The sequence below is a fragment of the Vombatus ursinus genome, unplaced genomic scaffold, assembly GCF_900497805.2.
Source record: "Vombatus ursinus unplaced genomic scaffold, bare-nosed wombat genome assembly UNPS02005659.1, whole genome shotgun sequence".
Taxonomy (NCBI): Eukaryota; Metazoa; Chordata; class Mammalia; order Diprotodontia; family Vombatidae; genus Vombatus; species Vombatus ursinus.
Genome location: NW_020945437.1, coordinates 5479594 through 5499799, shown reverse-complemented (window position 1 = coordinate 5499799; position 20206 = coordinate 5479594). Strand labels below are relative to the sequence as shown.

Genomic DNA, 20206 nt, shown 5'->3' with positions numbered 1-20206 from the left:
ATAAAACAAAAAATGCTGAAGTAAATTAAAAAAAAATGAAAAATAAGTTCAGAAAGGTATACATTGGGAAATATATGAACATTTTGAAAAAGAGTATGTAAGAGTTCACAGTTTCATTTACATTTTTGTTCTTCCTTGAATATGGATTGCTTGTATTTATTGATAAGTCAATATAAAAAGAAAATAGATTTTAAAACTAAAAAAATACAAATTAAGTTGGAGAGTTATCTAAAGGGCGACACAATGTTCATGGTAGACATGAATAAAAAGCAAGGTGGTTCAATGCCTAAAGAATGTTAGGCAGGAAGAACCAAGTTCAAATCAAGATCAGCAAGACCTCAGACACCACTTACTAGTTGTGGGACTTTGGGAAAGTTACTTAACCCTGTTTGCCTCAGTTTTATCATCTATAAAATGAGCTGGGGAAAAAATGGCAAACCATTTCAGTATCTTTGTCAAGAAATTCCTAACTGGCATCATGAAGTATCAGACACCACTGAAAAAGAACTAAACAATAACAAAATTATTATTGTTGTTGTTGCTAACAGAATTGCTTAAAAGAGCATCGGCAGAGAAAGGTATAACTAGAACAGAGGCCATGCTAGTCATATAACAAGAGTATGTAGACAAACCATAGACTTCGTTGTGTGATGTCAAGATATCTAGAAAGAACTTCCAGCAATGTTGGGTTTATGTGAGTACCTAGGAAAAAAGTCCCACAGAATGAAAACGTTTGGATGGATTTCAACTTGAGAGAGCAGTCAATATTGATGGAACTATAGATTAAGTATGGAAGTATAGTAATTTCCCTCCAATTACTTTGGGTGTTCTAGGGCAGTGTGGTGAAAAATTTTACTTTTGATGATATCCCAATAATCTCATACATAATTTTAAATAATTCATGTCAGAAATCAGAGTACAGACCAAGTTATGTGGTTGGCATCAATACTCTTAGGAAGAAGTCCATAAATCACCCAGTGAACCTCAGTGAATATTATTAGTCTACCAATTTGTAAAACAGGTATGGTCTGAAAGAACTGAATAACTGGATAAAGAAGGTTTTAAGTCAATAGAGCAACTTACAAGTCAGGACAATCCGCCTCTAAAAGAATTTGCCAACATTTGAAAGGTTCTAAGACAAAGATTTATGGCAGAAAAAGTGCCAGATGAGGAGGAAAAAACAGGGCTTTGCTCCTGGCTCACTCTCTTATTGTGCCCACTCTGGGTCATAATTTCCTCTTCTGCAAAATAGGGATAGTAGTTTCTCTACACTACCTACCTTGCAGAGAGGTGTTTTATTGATTTAAGGAGGGACCAAGATTCTTCACTTCAGTCAAGAATTCCCTTCACTGCCTGTCAATTTCAAGATCTCATAGATTCTGTTGAATTGAAATTATCATTGTTTCTAGGATTCTTTCCCATATGGGAATATTTCTATACTTCATGAATTTCCAAAACAATAAAAATTTCAGACATACTTTCTAATTCCTCTAAAATTCTAGAATTAATGGTGTGAGGTTTTAAATTATGAAAAAGAATTCTTGGTTATGTAAATAATATACCAAAATAACATATTCAGTGCTATATTTTCAGCAAGTGACATTAAATTCATAAGCTTCTGTCCTCTCTTAATCTTTCTCAGTGAAGTCACATGAATTTCTAGCTTCATTAGTAATTAAATTCCCCCAGTCCCTAAGGGACTGGAAGTTAAGCCAACATGACACATGGCTATGTCTTACTTAGCTTTTCTGTTCCTCAGGCTTAGCAATGACAGCATCTTGGGAGATCACTGTTTCTTCTTGAAAACAGTTCCCCAAACTTCAGAAATCATCTAATCTGAAAGTCTCCACATCATTTTCTTAATAAGGTCTAAAAAATATCTAGGCCAAGGCCTTATCAGTAAACTGACAAAGATGAACATGGTCACACATACACAGAGGTTATATAAGCAAAATGAAGCCATAAAATTTTGCCAGGAGAGATTTTCAAACAGATCACTATGGTACAATCCACTGACATTCAATACTGAGAAGCCATCAGACTTGGAAAGCTGTCAAACTCCTCCTCTTACCCACCTTCTAGAGATAAGACAGAAATTGTCCTGAATATAGAGTTAAATAACGATATATAGATATTTGAATTCTAATCTTGTCTGCTTCTAGGGTTTCTTACATGGGTTCAACTTTTCACTTAATAACTTTGTGACATTGGACATGAGATATCTCTGAGCCTTGGCTTTCTTTATCTATAGAATAGATATAATAAAACCTGACCTATTTACCTCATAGGATTATCATGAAATTAAAATAATGTAATGCATATGAGGTGCTTTGTAGTTGTGAAATACTACATTAAATTATGTGCTATGTAAATGTGCAGTAGTATTGAACATCAGTCTAGTTTAGGCTGGCTACAACATGACACCAACATTCACATTCAATTGAATTTGACAAGCATTTATTAAGTGCCTATTATGTGCCAGCCACTAAACTGGTTTTAGATATAAAAAGATAAAATTCTCTTTTTGTTCAAGAATGTAATGTTCTATTGGATATAAACAATATGCACACATATGAATTCATGCAAAATATGTATAATTTCTAAGTGGAAGACACAAGCATAATACCAAAGAGAGTTTGTTAATAATAAAATAGAGATTGTATGGGGATACAATATAAAAGTAGAAAAGACTGGAATAGAGTTACTGGAAGGATTGGGTTGATATGGATGGTATTAAGTTAATCAAAAAGCTCTGAATTAAGATTCCAAATGCTCTGACCTTTAAATACACCTCTCTTTTTCTTTCTTGTTTCTGTCATGCTTTATCTTTATCTTCCCCAAGAGGAATCAGGAAGTCATGGAACTCCTTGACTATTAGAATAATTGAGATAAGAGGTAATGAGTTTCTGGACTAGAGAGGTGACCATGGGAGTGGAAACAAAAGGAAAAAAAATAAGAATGGCTGTGGAAGTAGATCCATGAATATGTGGCAAAAGGATGCATTTTGAAGTGTGGCTAAGTAGAGTGAAGAATTGGGGATGACTCTGACATCGAGAATCTGTTTAATTGGAAGGAAGATGGTTCCCATGGCCGAAATAGGAAAGTTAGAAAAAGTGGTGGATTTTAGGAGGAAAGATAATGAGTTATGTTTTGGGCAAGTTGAGTTTGGCATGCCTATCTGACATCCAGACAGAGATGTCCTAGAGGCATATGATAGTACTTAAATTCAGGAAAGAGAAAAAGGTTTATGTAGTAAAATTTCAGTTATATTCATAAAGATGAGTTGGCCAAGAGCAAGATTACATAGGTAATAAAGCAAATGGAAGAGCAAACATTTCAACCTAGGGCCTCTGATTCTGAATCCTTAGAATTTTCTATAGCATCTCTCTGCCTCCCCTCATTGTCTAAAAATTTATCTGTCATGACTTTGGTTTTTTGTTTGTTTGCTTGTTTGCTTGTCATGTAAACAGATTCTCTCATGCTTAAGTATGGCTGAATAAGCAATCACATCTATATTCAGAAGAAACCAGATAAGCTGGTGTCTTAAAATTTTGAGCATTAAGTTGTATCTACAGAGCAAACATTTGAATGAAAAAATGTTAAATTATTTCAAACTTATTTTCATATATTGAGATACTTGGTATTGTGAAGACACCTGGTGGGTCCTGTAAGGTGACTGTATCACAACCTGAAGATTCATGGACACAGCACAGATCATTCATCAGCTATCATCTGTCATCCAGCATGATGTCCAGAAAAATAAAAATGGCAGTCAGTTGGTCATATGCTGTGCTCCAGATTGCTTTCCTATCTTGTTCCTGATCCCTTGGATTATACTGACATTTCACATGACCCTATTTCCTTATCTGCACTGATCCCATGTGAATGATGTCAACTTCTCTTTACCCCTGCCAATTGCTGGCTGATTCCTTGGTATAGGGAAACTTTTTTTTGAACCCCATTGAAACCCTAGATTCCTTGACTGGTACCTTTCTGCTGTGATGCCTAGCTCTTCTTCCTTCCCAGGTCTGCTCCAGCCTGTAGTAATCTGCAGAGCCCAATGCTCACTCCTGCCCAAGCACTGACATGTCTGATCCCTAAAGCTCAAAGCTTTTTCTGGATACTTGCTTCTTCACCTGCATGGCTGCTTTTATAAATGTCTTAGCACATATTAAAAAGAACAAAATTAAGATGAGAAAGGAATTTCCTAAAGACATTTTTCCTTAATATTTAAAATCTTAACAATCAATCAAGAGGCATCTATCAAATGCCTTCTATGTGCCAGGTTTGGCAATGAGCTAGGTGCCAGAAATACAAAGACAAAAAATGAAACAGACTCTGCCTTCAAAGATATTACATTCTAATATGGAAAACAACACCCATAGGGGAGTAGTAGCCAAGGAGGAGTGATGGAACAGGGAAGTCAGAAGGAAGAATGATGGGAGTCAGAAGGCACTTGACTGATTTATCCTTATCAGGAATGTTAGTAGCAATTTGTTTACTATTCTGAGCTAGACTTGGAAAATGAGTTATGTAGGTGCAAAAAAACATACAAAATAAACATAAAGTTATTTTATAGAGGAGACATTATGGGGAAGTAGTAAATTTGAACTGTGCTTTGAAGGAAACTAAGTAATTCTAGAGGTGAAAATGAGAAAAGGAGTACATTCCAAGCGTGAGAAAACAAATAAAGACAACTGACACCCCTCAAAATCATTTGGGGTGTAGCCCACTAGTTGACAACCTATGGCACATAGTTTTTATATAATGTTTAGACAAAATGTTTTAGAGTTGACTATATTTGTAATTTTTTCTCACCAACACCCTCTGAAGGAAATCATCATTCATTTATCAATTTTACAAATGGGAAGAGGGATAAAAAGTCTGGGGGGCAACACATATCTATTTTAATATTTTTCCATTTTTAAGAAATAGTTATATTTAGATCTCTATTGTATGTTCAAGGTAGAACATTCAAATATAATGTGCATAGCTAAAATAATATTAGCTAGGATTTATATAACAATTTAAGTTCTACCAAACACTTCATATATCATCTCAACTGATCCTTACAACAACCATATTGTCAGGTCTATTGTTATCCTTATTTTACAGATGAGTAAATTGAGGCTCAGAAAGCTTTAGCAACCAACCTATCCCAAATTACACAGCTAGTATCTCATGCAGAATTTGAACTGATAACTTCCAGAATTCTAATCCAACAACATATCTACTGCTCCACCTAGCTGTCCATAAAAATTCTCGTTTCCTTGGTCCTCTCTAAGTTAAGTGAGTATAAAAGCATTGATGTTAAAAATGAAACTCTCTATAAGCTCTATTCTTAGGCTGATGCTACTTGCTATCTTTGACATAAATCTCTAAATAAATGTTTCCTGGCATAGCTGTAACATATATAGAGAGGGAAATATTTGATTAAAATGTGCTGCACATTTTGAGAAGTGTGAACTCAGAATTTGGGAAAATAATCACTCTAATCAAATCATTGTATTTGGTCACCGCATAGTCTATTTTCTAAGCACTTGTTTAGTTTTGATTTAAGGTTCACCTCCCAGGTTACAGAAAATAATCATTTCATCAAGGATTGGGGCCAATTTATGCATCTGATGAAATGCTTACAGTCTTCCTGCTGTTTCTAATAAAAATAGCATATTATACTTTAATGTCTTTTTATAATTGGCATGTGCTTTAAATTGCTATTTTGTTGTTCAGTCCTGTCCAACTCTTCATGACCCCCTTTGGGGTTTTCTTGGCAAAGATACTGGAGTGGTTTGTCTTTTCCTTCTATGGTCCATTTTATGGATAAAGAAACTGAGGCAAACAGGGTGAAGTGACTTGTCCAGAGTCACATTGCTAGTAAGTTTCTGAGGCCAGATTTGAACTCATGAAGATGAGTCTTTCTAATTTCAAACCCAATGTTTTATCCACTGCACCCTTTAGCTGCCCTTAAAACACTATAGACTTTCAGAACATAGACCAAGAGATGTAAGATACCTTAGAAATCATACAATAAAAGATATTGAACTGGAAACTCCTTCAAAAGTTCAAGAGTCTAACAAACTCCTTTTAAAGATGAGGAAATGAAAAAAAATTACATTAACTATTGCAAAGTGAAGTGAGCAGAACCAGGAGAACACTGTACACAGTAACAGAAATATTGTGTAATGATCAACTATGAATGGCTTATCTCTACTCAACAATGCAATGATCCAAAACAGTTCCAAAGGACTCATGATGGAAAATTCTACTCACATCCAAAGAAAGAACTGGAGTCTGAATGGAGATCAATGCATACTATTTTCATTTTCTCTATTTTTCTTCATCTTTTTTTTCTTCTGGTCTGTTTCTTCTTTCACACCATGATTAATATGGAAATATGTTTTACATGATATATATATATCATACATGATATATATCATACATATATATCATACATGATATATATATTACTTGATATATATGTGTGATATGTATATATATATGTATATATATATATACATATATATGTAACCTATATCAAATTGCTTACCGTCTTAGGTAGGGAGGAGGAAAAAGAGGGAGGGAGAAAATTTGGAACTCAATTTTCTGAATGAAGTTTAAAAATTATTTTTATATGTAATCATAAAAAAAACGTTATTTCAAAATACAGATAAAGGGACTAAAGTCTAGGTCAGTTAAGCGATACAAAGTCTCACAAGTTGAAACCTCAGAGGGAAGATTTGAAACTAGGTCCTCTGACTCCAGCATCATCTCAATTTATCAATGAAGAAACTGCTCCAGAGATGACACAACTATTTCATTATAGCTGGAATGGGCATTAGAGATAAAATACATTGGGAAGAGTGCTGGATTTAGAGTCTGATGACTTGAGTTCAAATCCCTTCTCTACTACTTCTGGTTTTGAGCAAGTCATTTCATGGCTCTAGGCTTCAGTTTTCCTGTTTGTAAAATAATTGGGTTTAGCTAAAGGACCTATGATATCCCCTCTAGTTGAAAATCTGTAATCTATGACCTAACCATCTCATTGAAGGCAACATGTCGAGAGAGGTTATTATTTACTTCACACAGCTAAATAGTGGCAGTGCTTACACTAATACCCAGATCTCCAAACTTTCAATGTACTGTTTTTTCCATTACATTTTGCTGCATCCTTCAAATATCCTTTTTTTTTTTTCAAAAAAATATTTTACTCTCAGGCCAAAGGTTTGTTTTTGTTGTTTTCTTTATTTTGGTCAGGATATATAAACTCTCTTTAATTTGGTAGTTTTGATCCCTCCATTTAAACAGCGTATATTATCACCTAAAACTCCACCTTTTCCAATACTATCAAAAGTCCAGTAGCAAGACAAAAGTCAAGACAACTAGAAATGGCCCAGGATGCAATGGGTGACCTTAGCCTTTCTAAATTAAGATCTCTCTCTGGTTATACCAAGATCAAACACAGAATCTAAGGGTTGAAATGAACCTCAAAGTCATCTAGTCCAACCCATCCCTAATATACACTGATAAATCATCTTTAAACTTAGACTTGAATTGATCAATCAAGAAAAAAAAAACATTTTAAGTATCTTTTATGTGCCAATCACTGTACTAATTGCTAGGGAAACAAAAAGAGACAAAAAACAGCCCTGGCCCCTAATCATAGAAAACTCAGTATCTCCTGAGGCAGCCCACTTCCCCTTTGGATAATTTTGATAAGGAATTGTATTTTCTGTTGAGATAGAACATGATTCCCTATAGCCTCTACACCTTTGGCTTTACTCAGCCTTCTAATCATGTCTGAAAATCATTCAGCTATCCAAAGACAGTCATAGTAGGCTTCCTAAATATTCCTTTAGCTAAACTAAGCATATCTAATTTCAACAACTTATTTTGGGATGAGATGGTTTCAAGTTTTCTTATGATCCTAGCGCCTTCCCCTGGAATCATCCATCTTGTCAATGTCCATTCTCTAGTAATATAAAAATGATATAAAATAATAATGATATGTTCCAGAACTGAGCATAGCACTGCAGATTTGTTCTTTTCAGGGATGATTGTTGTTGGATTATGACCTTCCTTGTTCATGTTCTAGGCATCACATTTCTGTTAAGGTACCTTAACATTATGTTACATTTTTGGCTGCCATGATACTATTAAACAATATGGACCCCCACAATCCACTAAAACAACAAAATCTTTCCCTTGTGTATTGATATTGAGATATATTTCCCTTTTCCTATTCTTAGTCAGGTGATTAAAAAAAGTTCAAGTGCAATTCTTTGCATTTATCCATGTTACATTTTACCTTCTTAGATTGGACCCATCATTTCCTACCTATTAAATTCATTTTGGATTCTGATACAACTATATAGAATATTGGCTATTATTTTCAGATTCGCATCATCTGGTACTTTGATAAGAATGTCCTCCCTACATTCATCCAACTCATAGAATTTAAAAAAATAAGTATAAATATTGATAGGAAAAGACATTGATGAAAACATTAAACAGAGCATGATAAGTACAGAGCCCCCACAAAACACATCAATCAATCAATAAACAACCACTCATTAATCACCTACTATGGACCTCTACATTGTCACTGACTCATCAATCTCTACTATTTCAGTCCAGTTAATGAACCAGTTCTCTACCTACCAAGCTCTGCTATTATACCTTCCACAACTTTCCATCTTGCCCAGCATGACATGATGAAAGGCTTTACCAGACACTGCTAAAATCCAGGTGAAATATTTCTAAATGATCCCTAAGTTCCCTTCCCAATTCTAAATTTTATGAAGCATTATGTCTAAACACCATTTCTTCTGAACTGCACACCTGCATCGCCTTCCTTGTACCAATCTCTCAGAAGTAAGACTAGATCTACTTGACCTGGGGTGGACCAGATAGTCACCAGGATGTATCTCTGGTGCTTGGGGTTGAAAAGTCTCCAAATTCCATATGCATCTTAATGCATGTATTATGTGCTAGATTCTCAAGAAGGTAGTAACTTATAGATCATTGTTTAGATATTAATACAGTATGTGACTTTGGTTCATTGATTTCTGTAAGGTCCTATACAAGTTATTTGTGAATATAAATAAAGTTTTGTTATCAGTTTGCTTTGTTTGAGACTACACTCCTTTCACCTTCAGAACCCTGAGAAATAAACTTCCATACACAGAGGCCTGGGGAAGCAGGCCCCTCCAGAAAATGGCATCAATAATTTTGCCTCTATACTGTATGTTCTGGTGTTGAGGAACACTTGAGAGATAAATGATTATTTGGCAGTTAATTGTGATACTACCATCTTTATCCATGCTTCATGTTCAGAGTTTGTCACTGGGTCACAGTGACATGAATAAAGATACAGGCAAAAGCTATCACATCTGGGTATTAGAGATAAATGAAAGCATTATCATCCATATTCATTCCAAAAGATGAACACACTGGAGAAAGTATGATTTACTAGAAAGATCAGAAAAGACCTAGCTTAGGGGAACAAACTAGATGACCTAAAAGATTACATAAATATTTCCTTCCAACATTTAGATCCTATAATTCTCTTACTCTATTCCTGTTTCTGTCATTGATTTTGTAACCTCAGGAATTTTTCTTTGCTGTCTTTTGGACTCAGTTTATTCATGGAACACAGAACATGAGTTATTAGAGCTGATAAGAAATTTAGAAATGAATCTATTTCAACTTGTAATATTGCAGGCAAAGGACAGTGAGGTATAGAGAGTTAAAATAAAATTCTCAGAAGGGAGTATCTACACATTTGAAAGCACTCCTTTTTTTGTAGAAAGGGCACTGGATGGAATGAGAATAAAGGTTCAACTGTCACATCTATTACTACCTGTGTGAATTTAAGCAAGTCACCTAGTCTCTCTGGGCCAGAATGTCCTCATTTGTAAAATAAGGAGAGTTATACTGGAAATTTTCCAAAGTCTTTTCCATTCCAGCTCTTCACTTGTGATCTTATGATCCAATGATCATCAAATCCAGATGTTCTGCATCACAGAGAATTTTCAAAAAGCTGGCAGATGTGTCTACTAAGTTATTATCAGTTATCTTTGAAATGTTATAGAGGATAAAAGAGGTGCTTCAGGAACAAGGAAAAGCAAATGATGTACCAGTTTTCAAAAGGAGAAAGAGGATGAAGTCTGTATAAGTAATGGACCAGTAAGATTGATTTGATTCTTGGCAGGGGGGACTACAATGTAATTATTGAAGGTATGATTATTAAAGAACTATAAAGGGAAACAGATCACAAAGAACCAGAAGGAATTCCTCAATTTATGAATATTTACCTAGATTTGCTAGTTTTTAGGAAAAAAGTTGACAAAGTCTCATGCTATTGCTGTAGGCAAGATGGCAAAACGTGGGCTAGACAATAATAACATAAGATAAATTCAGAATTGCTTGATGAGCCAGAACCAATTGTAATCTCAATACTAGTCAACAATGTGTTAGAACAACCAAATGTGATTTTCACCTACATTTAGATAGGTATAAAGTATAGAAGTGGAGAAGAATTATTCTGCTCTACACAGCACTGGCAGATCAATTTGGCTTTTGTTGTTCTGTCAGTTTGTCATTTTCAGTCATGACCAACTCTTCATAACCCCATTTGGTATTTTCTTGGCAATGATGCAGAAATAGTTTGTCATTTCTTTCCCCAGCTCATTTTGCAGATGAGGAAACTGAAGCAAACAGGGTGGAGTGACATGTCCAGGGTCACACAGCTCTGAGTCTGGATTTAAACTCAAAAAGGCGAGTCTTCATGACTCCCTGGCACTCTATCCAATGTACCACCTGTCTGTCCATATTTTTAGGAGGAACATTGATAAGGTGGGGGCTGATCAGAAGAAGATACTCAAGATTGTGAATTATTCTTTATGAGAAGCCACTGAAAGAATTAGTGATGTTTGACTTGGAGGTGAAAAGACTTATAAGGGATTAGATAGATGTTTTTAAGTTTCTGAAATATTGTCATTTGGAAGAAAAATTAGACCTATTCTGCTTATTTCCAGAAGGTAGAACAAAGATCAGTGGGTAAACATTGCAGAGAGTTCAATCTGGGATCAATGCAAGAAACAACTTCTTAAGGTTAAGAGCTATCCAAAAGTGGAACTGACTGCTTCAGATAGTAGTGGATCACCCTTATTAAAAGGCATCCAGCTAAACCTGGATGATCACTTGTTAAGTATACTCTAGAATGATCTCTTAATAAGTTATCAGTCACATTTGATAGCCTCTGAAATCCCAGCACCGAGATTCTGTGAAATTACCTCCCTGGGATATAGCACCTGTATTATTATCCACTTTTGACAGATGAGAAAAAATAAAGTTCAGAAAGATCAAGGAAATTGTCTAAAGTTAAAATTCATGTGAGAAGAAATGATGCAAGCTGGATGCCCTATCTTCTGAACTACTTTTTCTCTGTAGTATTATAAGATGAGAAAGCTAAAGCCAGAAAGCATCTCAGACACCATCTAATCCAAATCCCTCATTTTGCAGTTGAAGAAATAAAGGCCCAAAGAGTAAAGTAACTTGCCCAGAGTCACTCAGGTAGAAAGTAGCAGAGCTGATATTCAAACTCATGTCTTCTTACTCCCACACTGGTAGAAGTGATTGACTATCTACCATTTTGTTCAAAGCCAGTACCTGCTTTTATAATGAATACCTTGGAAATTGTTTTTGTCTTAATGCTGTTCAAATATGAGGGAAAAAAATGGTCCCTTTCCCCATGAGTACCAAGACTAGGTACATGTGTACATATATCACTTTTTATTGGTTCAAAATTGACTAACAGCAGCAGAGGGGAAAATAGACTATCCAATTTTTCTTGCAATCCTTTTCTTTTCGACATGTCAGGAATAAAATTCATCATCAGGCTATAACCTCTCCTTTCGTGCAACAAGAATATGCACATAGGTGACAAGAAATACCCCTGACAAAAAAAAAATCCCTCCTCAAAGAATCAATATTTGGTGAAATCCATAGGCTTTGCCAGGGTACATTTGCTAATGTGCTTGGATGAAGTCTTCATCACTAGTTGTGTTGATGAATTACCAAGGCTACAGGTTGATGCATAAAACTGTATGTTCTCAGGCTCTTAAAAAAATAACATACTCTTCTGCTCCCTAGAATTAGCATTTGAAGGACAAAGTTTAGAAGTCTGAAATGAAGATGTGAATAAAAATATCCAGGTACAGTCTGTTTTTATCACCAGACCCATAAAAAAAGTGAGGTCTTCCGTGAGGTCAACTTGGTGCTACATGTCTCCTCTTTAATTTATTTTCTTGTGACTGTAATTAATTTTTTTTCCCTGGGAACCAAAAAAGGCCCAGTTTTGAGGGCTAACTAAAAATGAATATGGCCATATTCAAAAGATTGCTTCTGGGGGGTTAGAGAGAAGCACATACATCTTTCTATTTTGGTATCTTTTCTTTTTTAAAAACTCTCAATGTCTATCCTACCTTTGTACTGCCTCCCTTATTCAAGCCACCAGTTAAAAAAGTTCAATAGAGAGCTAGTGTGGCCTGAGTCAGGAATGCATAATTTGGAATTCGAGTCCCAGAACTGCCACTGATAGCTTGTGCAACCTTGACAGGTTGGACTAGAGGATCTCTAGAGGACCTTAAAATTCGACCATGCCAGGAAAATCTCTAAGTGTCACCTCCTACACAAGGCTGATTCTCATCTTAGTTGCTTGAGGGAAAAAAAAAAAACACTTTCTCTCATTTCAGCATTGATATTTGGACAATTTTATTTCTCCAATAGAATAAAAGTTCCTTGAGTACCTGGACTCTTTCATTGTTGTTTCTGTATCCAAAGCACCTACAGTAGCACAGTTCCAGGCCCAAAGTAAGTCTTTAATAAATGCTTATTGAAGAAATTAAACTATTTTACTTCTCCATACCTTAGATTTCTTACCTAGAAAGTGGGACAATAACCTCATCCACCTTCTGCCTTCTACATTACTGTAGAGGGCAACACTATCCTAGTCTCTCAAGTTCACAACTTAGAAGTCATGTTGGATTCTTCATTATCTCTCATCCCCCATATCCAAGTTATTGCTAAGACCTGTCTATTTCACCTATGCAACATCTCTCAACTATAATCCCTTGTCTCCCCTGAAACTGAAACCACTCTAGTGCAGGCCCTCATTACTAATGATTACTGAAATAACCCTCTGATCTGCTTGCCTTAAGTATCTTTCCTCTCCAATCCATTCTCCAATCAGTCACTAAAGTGATTTCCCTAAAATGCAGGTCTGATCATGTCACCCCACCCCCTCACTCAATAATATCCAGTGCTTTCAGGAGGAAATGCAAAATGCTCTGTTTGACATTCAAAGTCCTTCATAACCTAGCTCCCTTCTACCTGTCCAATCTTAGGTAACTTTACATCCTGTTACACACTCTTTGATGCAGTGACACTGGTCTTCTGGCTGTTCCATGAACAAGACACTCCATCTCTTGGCTTTGGACATTTTCTCTGGCTATCCTGCTTCCTTGGAATGCTCTCCCTTCTCTGCTTTGAGTGCTGACTTTTCCTGGATTCTTTTAAGTACCTACTAAAATCCTACCTTTTCCAGGAGACTTTTCCCAACCCCTCTTATTTCCATGCTTTATCTCTTTTAATAATTCTCATTTATTCTGTATATAGCTTATTTTGTATATATGTATTTGGATGTTGTTTCCTTCATTAGATTGTAAGCCCTTTGAGGACAGGAACAGTGTTTTGCCACTTTTTGTATCCTCAGTACTTTGCACAGTGTCTGGCACTGTTTATTGAAAGCTTATTGAACGAATTAAAGGAGTGACTCAATTGACAATGCCCTATACCAATGAAATTACAAGTCCAGTCCCTATCCTTATTAATTATTACCTTCCAAAAATAGTGTACCTTTCAGTTGAATATGATAATTTTCATGGGATTGTGGAAATATTTATTCTATATTTCTTCCCAACCCTCAAAATAGATTCATCAAAGATTTATTTCACCTCCTCACAAATGCAACTATGCCTTCTTTTTCCAATTTCCCATTGTCTAATTCTTCTCTAGAACACTCAAAACACTTTACCACAGCGCCACAGAATTTCAGACTTAAAATATCCAACTTGTGCTTCATTTAATGCTAAAATACCGCATGATTTTTTTTTTACTAAAATGATTGGCATGCTTGTTCTTTGGTATGGAAGATGGTTTTAGATGGAGAAGGGATGTAAAAACAGATCCTAGGATGCCATAGTTATAAATTTAACAGACTTTATAAATAACCTACTCTAACTCCCTTATTTTATAGATCAAGAACCTAAAGTCCAGAAGAGTGACATTGCTAGAAAGTGGCAGATCTAAGGCTAGAACTGAGGTCATTTAACTCAATATTCCATGCCCTTTCCTCCATTCTTTGTCAATTACTCTTACAACACTTAGTCTTTATCTTTTTAATATGGGGCAGATGCCCAGGGTGGAAAATATATATATATAGATGTATGTATGTATATATATTTATATGTATCTATGTATGTGTGTGTGTGTGTGTGTATAGTTCTCTTATTATTGTATGCTAAGGGGTGGAAAGTGGTGAAGAAACATTATTCCCATATTTTATACCTTGGATCAATAAGCACAATACTTACAACCAACAAGGGAGAGTTTAAAAAAATGAACCATGATTCATCACTGAATTCAACAAAACAAAAACTTGCCCAAAAATTCCAAACACAATTGTTATAATAAATACACTTTATCTTGAAGGAGGATCTAAATTATAGTATCTCAGTTTACATGAAAGAAATTGTAGCTATATGCCACAGTTGTAGATAACACATAATTATAAATGGCCAGTGAGCTATGCTCCATCAATGTCAAATAATGCTCCAAAAAGAGTTCTTAAAAATCTCTCCTCATCCCTCCTCTCAATACACTTGGAGTTGATGTTTGAGCTGTCTTTATAGGCTATATCCTTCCTTCCTTCTCATCTAATGTGACTTTTTGCCTTGGAGGCTTGAATGCATTTGTAGTCAAATACAGAAGTGTACAGGTAACAGATTCTCAGAGTTAGTGAGCACCTATAAATCAGAAGTAATAGCAGGAGAGATTAATCTTGAAGATTAAATACAACTCTGCTTTTCACTATCCCTAGGAATTCCAAAGCTACTGGCTTCTCTGTGGTTTAGTAAATACTGTCATATCCACCAAGGGTACAACTGGTGTCACTGGTACCATGGCATCTTAGTACAGGAGGAATAAATGAGCCTTGGGTCTCAAAAGTATTTTTAATAGTAGGATTGTTTCCAGGCCTTTCATTTCTCCACTGAAAACATAAAGAAATACTGATTAGCCTTTAATATTGAGCATTCCTCATGAGGATTAGGAGGATAAATACAGCATTTCCATAGGCTAAAATTCCACTATGTGTAGAAACTCAGTGAAGGAGTGACCTATTGGAGAAAGAAATTCAATTTAGGAATACCTTACAGTACAGACTTTATTAAGGTGCAGCACCTGAGTCTTTGCCACAGGTTTCTAAACTTAAAGGGTGCTCAGTTTAGAAGGTAATACCAGTATTTCAAGTCTTTCGTTAACATAGACACAACAGAACTTAGCACCTAGCTGTTGTTGGTCAGTAGTTTTTCAGTTCTATCCAACTCTTCATGACCCCATTTGAAGTTTTCTTGGCAAAGATACTGGAGTTTGCCATTTCCTTCTCCAGCTCATTTTACAGATGGGGAAACTGAGGCAAACAGGATTAATGGACTTGCCCAGGGTCACAGGGCTACTAAGTGTCTGAGGCCAGATTTGAACTCAGAAAAATGAGTCTTCCTGACTCCAGGCCAGACACTCTATCCGATGTACCACTTAGCTGCCCATTGGCACCTAGTACCAAGTTAGAAAGAATTAATTATTAGAGAACCTATCTATTGTTGTGTTTAGAGATCACCAGATGTAATTTGTTGTATTTGTCCTAGGTACAAAAATTCCTAGTTATGAGTCTAACAACTTTTATTCTCCTTATTTTAGCCATGCTCTCTCTCCTTTGATTCAGATTGAGCAATCTACTTTTGGTCTTTCAAAAACTTTCAAAAACTGCAAATATTTCTCGTTGCCTCTGAAACATCAAACATTGTCAAATGATATAAGCTTTCACTTAAGTGAGCCAGGATAATAATGGCTTAAAGTGTCCATCATCTAACTGGTTGAATCAGAAAATGAAAAGATATTTCTTCCCATAAAAAAACATTCAGAAGCCTATGAGAGGAAGTAGCAGGCACAACACATGTTGGGTTATGGTGTTGTGTTTGAGGGTGGGTGGGGAAGTGTATGAATATTAGACAGCTCCTGAAAGTTTGACAAGAGCAGTACTGCCCACTATTATATTCAGTGATTTAACAACAACAAAAATAAAAATGACAAAAAAACAACACCCTGTGCCATCTTTACTGGCTTGGGAATTTGAAAGGCCTGAGAAGATAACCAGGATTACAATTTAAATACCTGATAGAGCCACAGTGTGTGTGTGTGTGTGTGTGTGTGTGTGTGTGTGTTTGTGTTTGTGTGTGTGTGTGTGTGTGTGTAATCTTAGGTTGACATTCAAAGACCTCCATGATCTGTTCCCCACCCACCTCTTAAGAGGTAGTTTTATCATTTCAATTCATCTCAGCAAGAATTTATTGTACTCCTACTATTTTGTGCAAAGCACTCCCTTACTTGCTATGCTTCAAAGTAACTATTTACCAACTCCTTGAATATATATACATATATATATTTAATTTCACATTCCTACCTTTACAATTTTATTTATAATGCTCTCTGCAACTGGAATATTGTACCACCATTTGTCCTGTCACAATGATACCCAAACTTCAAACTCCACTCAAATGCCATCTCCTCCCTGAAGCTATCTCTAATACATCCAAGTAGAAGTTGTCTCTTTTTCCAATGAATTCCCAGAATATTATCTTTCCCCCCCTTTATTAGCTCATCACATTCTATACTTTCTTGTAGCTTATTCGAGTACCAACCTTATTTATTCTATGAGACTGCAAGGCTCTTCAGAGTAATGATCCTCTCACTCATCTCTATATCCTCTCTGACATCTGGTATTGTTATTTGAACAAAATAGCCACAGTAAACATTTGCTGATTTAATCAAGGAATGAATAGGAATAAATGGATGAAGATGATATTACTATATGATTTTAAATTATGCACATTCTAGTCATGATTTTTCTATGGTATGATACATGTAAGATTCCAAATAAATTAAAACTTCAAATAACTCATGTTTTTACTCAACATGCATTTTGAGAAAAGAGGCAACTGATAAAAATAATCTCATAAACCAACAAATCTCAACTTGACATTTGACATTTTATTTTTTTTCCAAAATCACATTTTCAGAGCATAACCTGTTCTTAATAAAACTTTATCCTAATTTCCTGCAACTTTTAGATCAGAGGTTCTTAAACTTTTTTATGGATCATGTACCTTTTACAAATCTGGGGGAACTTATTGGAACTCCTCATAATAATGTTTTTAAAAATATAAAACAGCGAAAGCTAGGTGGTGCAGTAGATAGAGCATCGGCCCTGAAGTCTGGAGGACTTGAGTTCAAATCTGACCTCACATCAAACACTTGACACGTACTAGCTGTGTGACCTTGGTCAAGTCACTTAACCCCAATTGCCTCACCAAAAAAAATATAAAACAAAAAATGGGATTGAAAATAAACTAATTTTATGAAATAGTTATTAAATTATTAAAAATTTCATTTTTTCTTAGATTTCAGGTTAAGAACCCTTTTTATTTAGCTTTATACAAGACTGGACAATGATGAAATCTAGGTAGATTCATAATTCCAGCACCATGTAAGATGTTTAATTATCATAGGAATATTATAGTTAATATACTATATTTGCTAAGATAGAAAACTGGATTACAGCCTTTGAATTATTTTCAGAAGCAAGAGTTGAAACAGAATGGGTTTTTGGTTAGCTAGGAAATTCAATAGACCAGTACTCTACTTCCTCAAATACTAAATTTCTTTCTGATCAGAGTTCTCCTACACAACTTTTCCATAAGACAAACTATCATAAAGGTTCCCAGCAGCAGCAGCAGTAGTAGCTATGATGTATTATTCCTGAAACTTGACCATTTTCTCATTTTCATTCCTTCCTCTCTGACTTTAGTCTACTACACATACTTCATGTCAAATGTTAAATAGATTGCAAAAACCTTCAAGAGGTCAAGTCTCTTAGCCTCTTAATGATCTACCATTAAAACCCAGATTATTGGTAAATCATCTGTTGAATTAATATCATCATGGGAAGGGCATCTGGGTCAGAATAAACTCGCTTTGCTCTTCATTCTCTAGAGACCATTGACATTAAAATTCTGTCTATGACACAAAGTAATTCTAATCAACTTTAAGTTGACGCTATTGAAAATTAAAATGAATGCTACTTCTACTTTTTTAAACTTCATTTAACCATCCATACAGATGAGTCCAAGCTAGAAGGGTAAACAGTATCTACAGGTACCAATATTATAAACAGGAAGGCTAGACACTGTCAATGACTTAGAAAGGTATCATTTCTTGATATTGTAAAAATTTACCTTCTGTGTGCACAGCAGAAACATAGGTCCAGTTGTATCTTTTGACGATGTCCACCATGGCCCGAGCCTGTTGGGCATCTGATGGCACTACCCTCATGAAATACTTGAACAATGTTTTGTCACTTAAGTCCATGCTTGTGGCTGAGTATGCTATCTGAGGTATATTGAAAAGCTGGAGCAAGTTCTGGACCTGGATCGCCACAGAGCTGGAGCCAGGGCCAATCACCCCAACTATGGGTTTTTTCGAGCGGAATGGGGTGGAGGAGCCATCAACACAGCGCACCAAGCCCTCTTCCTCTTCTGAAGAAATGAGGGAGTCCCTTATGAACTCTATGCTCTGCTCCAGGGCCACAGCAGAATGCCAGCAAGAATCCCTTATTTCACAGCCTAATGTAATGTTAGGCAACAGTGTTGGGTCTGAATTAATCCTCTCCAGTGTGTGGAGCATGGCCTCCACTCTCTGAATGCCATATTGTTCCCTAACCTCTCCACATTTCCTCTCATGGACCTTGTCCACAGTAGGTTGGTGGTGCACTGAAAATAAAGCCCCAATGATGATATCACCAGGCATATGAGCAACCACCCTCCTCTCATTGGACTGTGCAGAAACCAGAAAGCCAGCATTCCTACCAGCATCTTCCTTCAAAAGCAGGATTGCCAGGAACGACAAAAGGATCATTTTAAGAATAAGTTTCAAGCCAACAGAGGTGACATGTTGTAATAAAATGTTTTAAAGATATAGTCAATCAAAGTGCTGGATAAAATGTGTAGAAAATCAGGGACTTAATCATCCATTTCCATCTGTTCTCTAAAGAATCTCCATAGTTTCCTGGGGCACCAACTGTGTAGAATCAGAAAGAGGATCATAATCTTCATAACCTGAAATGGAAAAAAAATAGGCCTTTAGTTTTGACTATAAATATACATTACTGATTAGGTCAACTTTCAGTTACTCATGATCATGGAAATAAAGGCTCAGAGATGGCAGTGGCATTTTGGAAAATTCAAAAGAACAAATAAATCCAGATCCATACTAACTTGTCTTTAGGTAGTGTAGTAGATAATATGTGATAGTCAGGAAGGCATGAATTCAAATGTGGCCTTAAATATTTACTAGCTGCGTGACCTTAGCCAAATTACTTAACCTCTATTTTCCTTAGTTTCCTCATCCTTAAAATGGGAATAATAACCACAGTATCTTCCTCTCAGTGTTGTTGTGAGAATTAAATGAGATAATAATTGTAAAGTGATTAGCACAGTGCCTGATACATAATAAGTATTTTATAAATAGTATCTATTATTCTGAGCATTCATTGACATAGAGCAAGGGGAAGAAGTCTGAACTTAGGCTTATGAACTTATGAGATCAGGCTAGGAGTAAAACTATGGCGTAGATAATAATAATAATAACTAGCATATGGAGAGCCTTTATAATTTACAAAGTGCTTTCACAGATGTAATTTGATTGTACCAACATCCCTATAAGAGGCAGAGCAGCTGCTATTTTTAAATATGAGGAAACTGAGTCAATCAAGGTGAGATAGTCAATCCAATTGCACATAGCCAGGCATATG

General features: G+C 35.7%; 1 protein-coding gene across 2 annotated transcripts in view; it reads right to left on the bottom strand.

The window, feature by feature from the left end:
- Nucleotides 1–19311, bottom strand: part of GRM5 (glutamate metabotropic receptor 5) — a 626642-nt gene extending 607331 nt beyond the window's left edge. For both annotated transcript variants that reach the window (XM_027848255.1, XM_027848256.1), the window contains exon 1: nucleotides 18633–19311. In XM_027848255.1, coding sequence (XP_027704056.1) covers nucleotides 18633–19311 — 679 coding nt within the window. The remainder of the gene's footprint in view (nucleotides 1–18632) is intronic.
- Between the last annotated feature and the right edge of the window lie 895 nt (nucleotides 19312–20206).